Source organism: Polyodon spathula, chromosome 32, assembly GCF_017654505.1.
Source record: "Polyodon spathula isolate WHYD16114869_AA chromosome 32, ASM1765450v1, whole genome shotgun sequence".
Taxonomy (NCBI): domain Eukaryota; kingdom Metazoa; phylum Chordata; class Actinopteri; order Acipenseriformes; family Polyodontidae; genus Polyodon; species Polyodon spathula.
Window position 1 is genome coordinate 4,322,857 of NC_054565.1, and position 10,066 is coordinate 4,332,922.

General features: G+C 38.3%; 1 protein-coding gene across 1 annotated transcript; it reads right to left on the reverse strand.

Annotated features, from left to right (window-relative positions):
• Positions 1–1,485: 1,485 nt before the first annotated feature.
• Positions 1,486–8,806, reverse strand: oprd1a (opioid receptor, delta 1a). Its single transcript, XM_041233917.1, has 3 exons — positions 7,948–8,806; positions 3,829–4,184; positions 1,486–2,790 (listed from the first exon to the last, which is right to left on the reverse strand). The coding sequence occupies exons 1-3, from the start codon at positions 8,187–8,189 to the stop codon at positions 2,261–2,263; spliced, it is 1,128 nt and encodes a 375-aa protein (XP_041089851.1). The 5' UTR covers positions 8,190–8,806; the 3' UTR covers positions 1,486–2,260.
• Positions 8,807–10,066: the final 1,260 nt, after the last annotated feature.

The following is a 10,066-nucleotide window of genomic DNA, read 5'->3' on the forward strand; positions in this document are numbered from 1 at the left end:
AGATCAATCGATATTGTCACTATTTTTAAGAATGAAAACAGGTTCAAATTGTCATAGAGATAAAACTTGCTGTTGTATGTGTTACAGGGTAGCTTATGTAAGCAAACCAACAGGTAGGAATAGAAACAGTTAAAAACGTGCGTCTTCAGTCCTATTAGTTTAAGATTTTTTGAAGACAACATTGACTTTGTATTCAAGACCTATTTTACAATATGTTACACCACTATCACATGACAGATAAATTAAAGACATGGGACATTCCCAGAGCACTTGTTACTGGATTACACGGGTGGATAGGTGATCCTGAAAACAGTTGTGATGTAGTCTGTACTTATATATAATACAGGCATAACACTAGCACAGTGTATCATTATAATGTGTTTATTCACTGTACGAGTGCCCAATAACGACAGATTAACTTAACTTGGATTTTCCAGCAATACTTATTTAAATGTCGCAAAATATGGGTATTACACACTGGCTACTGCTTAAAGCTACACAGTGACCCCATCACTTAATATTTAAATGACTGTTATAGAGCTTTTGGAAAAAATGCCATAGAGCATAATCAAACCTACTGACATGATTTCAAGCTTAAAATGTACAATACTGTGGATTCTCTGTCAATGTTTTTGAAGGTGAGTTTCATAAATGATGGACAAGCTCAAGGTTTCAATTTTCTTGACATGAATGCCTGCAGCCTTGTCTCTGTATTAACTGAAACAATAAAGGCACTATATATAACAATAGTTAATGCCTAGATGTGCACAGTATGCCAGGATTATCTTGTAGTTTCCTACTTTATCGCTGTATAGTCACATTTATGACAATTCTGTGATGTTGCTCTTCTGTGTTTGATAATGTAATGGTAGAAGCCTTTGTCCATGCTGATGTTTTTAAGTGAAGATCTAGGTTTTTGTGGGGATGATGGGCAATGGGCAAAGCAGTTTTCTTCATAAGAAAAATAAAATGAAAATAAAATAAAATAAAAAATATTTCTCCTAAAATACTGTAAGTTACCTTCTTTCAGCTTTTTGGTTATGGTATGTACACTATGTAGTCATTGGGGGTATGACATTTGAGACATTGTTGTCCTGTGTAGTATGTAGTTCTGCTCTCCATATGTCTCTTTCCTTGGAAAAGTCAGTGGGCACAAACACACTAAATTGTGCAGTGATACTTTAAATGTTTGGGGTTATATATATATATATATATATATATATATATATATATATATATATATATATATATATATATATATATATATATATATATAAATTGATATATAAAGAGGGTTTAACCTTACGGTTTAAGGGGTGGAACCGGGCACCATTGGTCTTCAAAGTCATGGCCCTGGTAACCAGAAGTTTCAGTGTGCTAGTTCGGTCGAAGGAAAAAGTGGTCCTTGAGTCTCTCGCCAGCTTCCTTTTTCACCCAGGAACTCAGCGAGCTACCGACCGCGCGGCCCTCCACATGAGAGCAGGTGTCCTCTCTTATTTGGGGCCTGGCCAGCAGGGTTCGCTGTAGAGCAATGAGAAGAAACAGTCCCTGCCGGTTTTGCCTCCCTAACCCACAGGAGTGCCAGAGCCAATGCAACGCTCCCCTCGGGGTACCCAGCAAAGACCAGCCTACTACGCACAGCCAGGACCTGAATCTCTGCTGTATGACCCACCCTGCGTACCACACAGATTTTATCAGCCAAGCCACTCATTGGTCCATTAAGAAAGATATTTAAATGTATTAATATGCTTAAGGTGCTGTAGACTTGTTCAAGTTCTGAAAGTCCACCTTAACGGCTTCAAAGTGTGGCAATTGTTCTAGAAAGAATCATAAATTCTGATGATTGGTGCTTCTTTCAATCAATGCAACTCTTACCCTGTCAACCTAGCACAAGTGCTAATGGTCACCAGTCTTCAATTGTCAGTTTTAAAACAGTCTGTAATATAAAAGTTTAAAGTCGTTACTTTAGATGCAGTATGTTGAAACTTTTTATTTTTTTAATTTATTCGTGAAATAGGATCATTTCAAGATGTATGCGAGAGATGTTTTGTATTAGGATGCAAAAAAAAAAAATTAGCAAAAGAACAATATTCAATAAAGCTTTTACAAAAAAGTTAACAAGCGTTTCAGGAAAAAAAAAAGACATCCTGGACTGTCTTGATGGTTAAAACTCTGTAGTGGATATTTGTGTGACCTCTGACTGAAGGTCTTGTTGGACTCTCCTAGAACGGGATCCATACAGCTTACGATCCATGTCTAGTCATACTGGTTTCTTCCCCATTTCTGAAGGTGCACAGACAGAAACGGGTTCCCGGGTAGCATTCTTCGCCCTGGTGAAACTGTGCTGCTCCATCTTGGAGCGAAAGGGAAGGCAGACATCACGGAAGCATCTCTTGAAGTTCTCATCCAGAAAGGCATAGAGGACAGGATTGAGGCTGCTGTTGGTGTAGCCCAAGGCAATGCAAAGGTGCCAGCTTGCTATGACAAAGGGGTTTTTCTTGTCGATATCCACCAGGGTTTTCACGATGACAAAGATGTGGATGGGCGTCCAGCAGATGATGAAGACGGCCACCACCACTAGCACCATGCGGGTGATCCGTCGCAGGGTCCTGTCCTTCTCTTTGGAGCCAGACAGCAGACGCACGCTCTTCAGCCGCAGGATCATGAGCCCATAGCAGATGGTGATGACCAGCACAGGCCCCACAAAGGCAAAAATGAACACACAGATCTTGGTTACTGTGTCCCAGTACCAGCCAGGGTCAGGGAATTCCAGCATGCAAATGATGTTACCTGTAAATAGAAAAATAAAGGGAGAACTTCAGTCGGTTTGGTATGATGTGTAACAGGGCAGAGGCTAGATGTGATCTGCCGACTCCACACACCACAAGTAAGCGTCTTAATCACTATTCAAAAGAGCCAGGTCTTCCCTGCATTCACGGATATAAAGCTTTTAACAACATCTTACCAACAGGGAAAAAAGCACGAGGAGAGAGTAACAGCCGCTAGCACCACAGCAAAACTGACTATACTGTACGTTGCATGCAAGGTAGGTTTACTAGAGAAAAGAACATATTTCCCCCATGTATCTGAACAAAACTTTATGAAAATGTTTGTAATTCTGTATGGTAATTGCAGTGGTTTCCTCCAGCTCTTAGACTGGTATTCATTTTATATAACATGACACTAACTTAAATCTCCATGCATTTTTTTTTTAATCACAGGAGTTAACGAGCATAAGATCCATGCCTCTTTTTTCTATGCTGATTTCTGATTGTTTTGACCCCCTTAGTAACAATTGCTAGAGGTAACATTGAAATGACCTCAATGGTGAGGGTAATACGTGAGAGGTCATTCGTGTTGGCCCTGCCCAGTCCTCCAAGGTTCTGAAGCTGAGAATGTGTTTACTTTGCAAGAGCAGGGCGATGCACTATCGGTTTGATCTTAAAGAAATGCAATATCTGAGTATGAGAAAACTTGCATGCAATAACGCTAACTATCAAACCTATAAACATGAGCAGAGCCCAGAATTCAGCTTGATGTTGGTCATTGAGTTCAACATAATTGTGTTACTTTTCTGACAGTCAGTGAATACTTTTTTATGAGTGTTCACCCACTTTTATTAATGTACTATACGCATTAAATCAAATGAATGCATCCCCTTAACCTTCAGAGAAATAACTAAATATGCATGATTGTAGAATTACAAGTAAAATGTAATTAGAATCAAGTATGATCTACAATCAAGGTCCACCATCTCTTCGTCTATCTGGCATGGTCTATGCATAAAGTGCCATCATGAAAAGCTTTGTGGCAGATCACACCGCTCACCTTTATCTGTAGCTTTCGTCACAGCCATGATCATGACGGGCACACCGATTACCGAGGAGAGGATCCAGATGCAGACGTTGATAATTTTTGCCTTCATTGGGGTGCGGAAATCGAGCGCCCTGATTGGGTGACACACAGCAATGTAACGGTCCACGCTCATCATGGTCAGGGTGAAGATGCTGGTGAACATGTTGTAGTAGTCGATGGAGAGGACAATCTTGCAGATCAGCTCCCCGAATGGCCAAGTGTCCATCAGGTACTTAGCGCTTTGAAAGGGCAGAGTGCTGGTGGACAGCGCATCCGCTAAAGCCAGATTGAAGATGTAGATATTAGTGGCTGTCTTCATTTTGGTGTATCTGTCAAAAACCAAGTGTTATTTATTAAGGATTCAGAAACTATAATGAACAAAATGATAGCAGACATACGGTTTTCAATGCCTCTGGGGTATACATTTATAAATGTACACTACAGGTCAAAAATCTGGAGGCAACAAATAATGTACAGAACAATTTGGAGAAGAGGATTTTATGGCTCATTTGTCCTTACAGACTCCTGACTTACAAAATATCTTGGAATGCCTGAATAGTCTCCTCTGTAAAAAAAAAGAATTAAATGAGCAAGCCATCTTATAAGTATAATGCTCTCCTTTTTCTAAGAAAGCAGTACAACTGGGGATGGGGAATGTGTTGCCTGGGGTTATCAGGCTACTTGTCCGTTAAGTCCTGGTGCAATTTTAATGTAGTTGTCTTTGGTAGTTCTTAGCCAGAAATGGAGGGAAAATGACGAGGAAATGTCATACTCAGTCATTCTGCATTAATAGTAAATAGATTATATTTGGGCTACCACTACACAGCCACTAATGCATTACCAGCCCAAAACCAACCAAAGAAGAAACAGTACATTCAGAATATAGGCTTTGCTCAAAGTCTTCCCTGTTGTTCTTTTCTACTGACAAGATTACATTTGGAAGGTGTTTGTCCAAGTCTTTTTCAGGTATCTGGAGAAGTTCTCTTCATTCCACTGAACACGAAGACAACTTTGTGAGGTTTATATCAGCAGTTGTTTTTTTTCCCTTGTATTTTTAGAATCTTGCTCTTTAGAAAATGTTTCTTCAACAGCAATGTTGAGCCAGAAAGTGCCGGCCGGCTGTTCTGGTGTTATTCTCTAAAGGCAGCAGTGGTGTAGTCGTGTTCGTGTCATTGCTTGGAGAGATTTATTTTGTCTCCATTGTACTGTTATCAAGAGAGTGAGAAGGGTGGTGATTTGTTTTTAAATGAAGGTGCTGGCCAGTGAGCATTATGACAAAAGAACATGTATATTATAGGAAGGGCTTCTGATTTTGGATTTTTGGATTGATAAAACACCCCCGATGCACAAAAAAAAAAAAAATCAGTGTATAGCCAATAAACACCGGAAACACACTGGAAACGCTTACTGAGTTTGTTGACTACCCCTTTCCCCACGAAAAAATACATAAAATACAGTAACCTACAAAGAAAAAAAAACTTTCCCCGTGCAGTTTGGCAACGTCATACAGTATATAAAAAGTGAAAGCCCCACAAAGGAAACGATTTACATAAAACTCGAAAATAGATAGAAATAAGAACTGAAAAAAATTAATTTAAAAAAATGAAAAAACAAAAACCAGAGGCCCTAATTATAGGGTTACAGGATGGCTAATTTCTGTGTAAAGCAGAATATTTATTGGCTGCAGTAGAATTTTAGCGATACGCATGTGGATATTCCACCTTACATAGATTTCTGTCCTCCTAGAAGTCTATTATATACTGCTTTATTATTAATACATAAGTTTAAAAAAAAAATAGCTTATGTGTTTTCTAATGTCATTGTGGCTGAGATACACGGTCGATTTTGATATCCCTGTTTTTAACTGACTTTGCAGTTGAATAGAGGTGATTTTTTTTTTTAAATCAGGTGACATCAGGCATATGTCATGAATAAGGTTTCTCCGTGATGTGTCGCGGAACACAAGAGAAACATGTGCTCTGATTGCCTGAGAGATCCTGGGCAGTCTATAATATAGGAATATATTTTTTGCACGTATGAACACAGAAATTACAAAGTTATGTATTCTTTTCACTACTGTGTTCTGTTTCCATGGTAACATATACCATAGCCTGCTATTTAGTACAATGACCTGTTTCAAAGACCATGAACAATTGATTGACAGCAAGGCAGAACCCCAAACTATTGGCAGCTCAGCTGCACAACAGCAAATAGCTTGTTGTCTTGAAGCAGATTCATAGGGGTATGTGTACCTTTCCCAATATAGGAAGGGACACCTAGGTGTGAGAAATGTTACCATGAACTTCATATGCCAGATGGACACCAGTGTAAACTTTGTGGTCTGTTCCATGTTCCTAGGATTCTTTGTTTTTCCAATATTCACAGATACATTACCTTGTTGTTTTTAATTATCCTTACCAGTTTTTACTGATTTTTGCCTGAATTGTACCTTGCTTTATCTTGGACCTCCACATGCAGTGCCACTAGAAACCGCTATAAAATCCATCTTTGATGCATACATTGTGAACAAATGTTTTTTAAATGTTATTTTGCCACACACACACACACACACACACACACACACACACACACACACACACACACACATCGTTAATTAGGACAGTTTTGAAACCCTTACATTTAGCAATGGAACAAAAAAGGAAAATCTCAGAAACACAGCGAATTTTATTTTCTCCACTAGGGGGCAGTGTTTCCTCTGTTTTCGGAGCCCTTTTGTATAGCCAGAAAACGCGTCGTTTTGGGATGCTAGTTGCAATGTGTTTGTATTCTTGACTTAATCCCTGAAAGCTTTCATTGTGGTTGCTTGTGTTTTCACACTGTTCGGTAGAATGTCTATGTACCCCCAGAGTCCAGTTACAACCAGTGTGCACCGAGACTGAGATTAAATTAGAGAAAAGAGCTACTGGCAGAAAAAAAAAAAAAAAAAAAAAAAGTAATTTTCAGATTTAAAGTTGTAGTACTCGAAACTCATTAACAACATGCACGATTAATGTGTCGTTAAGGTTCTGCAGAGAAAGATGAAGGTGTCGAAATTTAACGTTACGTGCATTCTAAAGGGAGCTGGCAGCCTGTAGATTTGTTATACACATTACAAACAAAACAAAAAAAAAAAGTAGGCTTAGTGTTTCAATAGGAAATGGTGTTAATGTGGCTGTGGCTTGTTTGGATAAACTGTAGAGCAGTTAAAAAGGAACTCTGAATATTTATGAATATTTCTGCCACACGTTTTAAAAGCATTGCCAAAACACACACGCACATACAAAGATGCACAGCAGTATGCAGCACAAAAATACGAACCATTTCTCCTGTACTTCAGCATAACATCAATCAGTACAGCGTATACAGTAATATTACAAGCAGTGTTACATCAACAATTACTTATCAACCAGTTTAATTTAACTAAAGCGTGATAATACTCTGAGATTGATCCCACACATCAAGATATACGAAATCAGTTTCCAAAGGTATATGAGATCAATACATATCAACAAGATTCTTCCAAGTCAAGGGTTAGTTTGTTATAAAGGTACTTAAAAGGGAGTGGTGGCGGCATTGCATCAGTGTATAGAGGAGGGTTCGAGGTACTTTTCAGAAATGTTTGGCACCTATTTCAGCTGGAAGTGTTTTATAAAACTCGTTATTTCGGTATAGGCAAAGATGTATGACTTGCGTTAAGAATATCATCTGGCTTGAATACAGGGTTAATGCGCATGTTTGTGGGTGTTGAAACATTGAGCCATTGAAACGTTGAAACACAAGGACATACAACTGATAGACCTTTTTAGCAGAATGTTAAATTAATAAAACGTTTGTTTAGGATTTCTGTTTTTTAAAAAAAAAATCTGTGTATTAATTTAAATGCTTTTAATAAACTGTGTCTGGGCTACAAATCATTTTGCGAAATAGATAAATAAGTAGGACAATACATGTTGAATGTTTCTCATTACGATACACGATAGTTCATAGAGGGAAATGTGCTGTTTTGATTTACTTTATTGCTCAAATGCATTGTTTTGCATCATTCAAATAAAACGCACTTCAGCTCATATATTGTATAATATTGCTTCTTACCTGACAATCCCATACATTACAAGAAGGTTTCCTAGAAGTCCCACCACGCACACCACAGAATAGAGCGCTGTGATAGAGATGGCAATTATGATGTTTGTGATAGCATTCACTGGGATCCGTGCAGTGCCGTTCAGGCTTCTGTTGGACAATAGCTCGCTCGGGTATTCTTGAAAGGAACTGTTGAAAGGTAAACGCGAGTAGAGATCTGTATAATCAGCACCCGAGGTAGTGGACAGCTCCATATTTCAAGTGCCTCCGTGTCCCTCTATTCAATTATATATATATAATTTAAAATACAATTCCTAGCAGTTACAGGTGTGTCTAATACCAGTCAAAGCAAAAGTCTAGATTGCAGCGGCTAAACGCACATTCACACCTGCAAGAGGGGTAATAAGGAACACTCAGCTCGCGTTTTACAGGCGTTAAGATCGATTGTCTGGACGTGTCACAAGAGCAGATCAAGATTCGTCTCTCTGTTTAAGCTTTGAGTTCTTGTTTGTCAAAACCCGTCGGTCGTGTGAAGCAGCAGTCAGCGGAATAATGCGTATATCAGGATCCAGTAGTGGTGGCGGGAATTACAGCTGTGCTCCTCTCTTGCCTAAAAAGGCTAGTGTTCAAATTGCGCTGTAACTCAATCTGGCTTAGGTCGGCTGTATTTTCAGCTTCGCATCGTCTGGTGATTTCTTATAAAACCCGACAGCTCTATCGACGTCAAAGCCGCGTAGCTGGCTGGAAATCAAAAAAATGTTTGTCAGTCAAGCGGCACAAAAAAGTAATTACTTCTATCCCTTGCTCTAGCTAAAAAAACACCCAACGCTGCCGAAATGATGACTTAAGAACCCACCTATTACGATTAAACAAAGACCTTCTTTGGGGGTGACCATTACAAAGCGCATCTAATTATACCGAGGGGGGCTTTTTGTATGTGGATACAGATTGGGAGAATACTACACTATACCAGTAATAGATGCCAACCATGCATGTGTTGTCATGGTTGTAGGAGTGTAGCTTTGAATAATTAGCATCTGAAAGAGAATTTATTTGAGGTTTATTTGAAATAATTTATCATCATTGATTGCATGACTATATATATATATACTCATCTTAAATACAATATGAACAATGTTGGTAATTTCTTTTTTTTATTGTTATTGTTGTTATTTATATTGTTTGTTTTGGTTCTTGTACCCTTCCATGATATATTTTCGTTCACACATATTATGGTTTGACATGACGTGTGGCTTAATTGGTTTTATTTATTGAGGCGCCCCTCTTCCTCAGCCAGTGCTTTCACCTATCATTTGCGGATAGCTTTGCATTCGTCCCCAACTTCTTCAGTAAAGACTCGAACATAATTTAACGTCATCACACGCCACATTTCCAGAACTAACTGCCTGCATAAACTAATACACACGGGTTGAAATTTTAATAGACCATTTATATCAACACGTTATTTCATCCTGAGTAGTTACCAAGATAAAACTAGTTATGAATTAAAATATAATATACCATAATGTTTCTTATACATTAACAGCTGTGAAAACAATTTGATGCACATGTGTAGCTCTGGAGTAAGTTGTTTGTAACTCCAGCAAGAGGCGCCAGAGGGTTGATGAACACAAATATGTTATAACAGTAACATTGAATTTGGGAATTAGGTAGACACACCAGGCAGTCTGCATGTGTCTTTGCTTCTTGCTAAATATTATTAAAAATTTATCAGTTCATTTTACCACCTTCTTTGACTCTTGTCTGCCAACAAGTGTCTCATTTCAATGGTTTTGCTCTGGATGTATTCAGTACATCTTGAATTCTTGTGTGAAAACCTGTGGTTGAGGATCTTAACCTTCATATATCTTAACTTTAGGTCTATTACACTTTTAAAAAAAAATATATATATATAAATACATTTCTATAAAAGTGTAAATGAGGATTATTTTTGCATCCTCAGCACATGATTACACACATTCCAATAATCTGAGACAGTATTCCGCTCCACTCAGTAGTAACTGCACAAATCAATGTGCACATGTACAGTGATGTTGTACATTATTACTCTATTATTAAAATTGTGTGACTCTATTTGGCAGTGGCACTATTTGGCACCTAAGGTACCAAA

Excerpts from the sequence above, each read along its gene's own strand:
- oprd1a (XM_041233917.1), bottom strand. The coding sequence starts at position 8,189 with ATGGAGCTGTCCACTACCTCGGGTGCTGATTATACAGATCTCTACTCG. Across the intron at positions 4,185-7,947 it reads GTAATGTATGGGATTGTCAG|ATACACCAAAATGAAGACAG; the intron begins GTAAGAAGCAAT and ends GGTTTTTGACAG. Across the intron at positions 2,791-3,828 it reads GACGAAAGCTACAGATAAAG|GTAACATCATTTGCATGCTG; the intron begins GTGAGCGGTGTG and ends TTCTATTTACAG.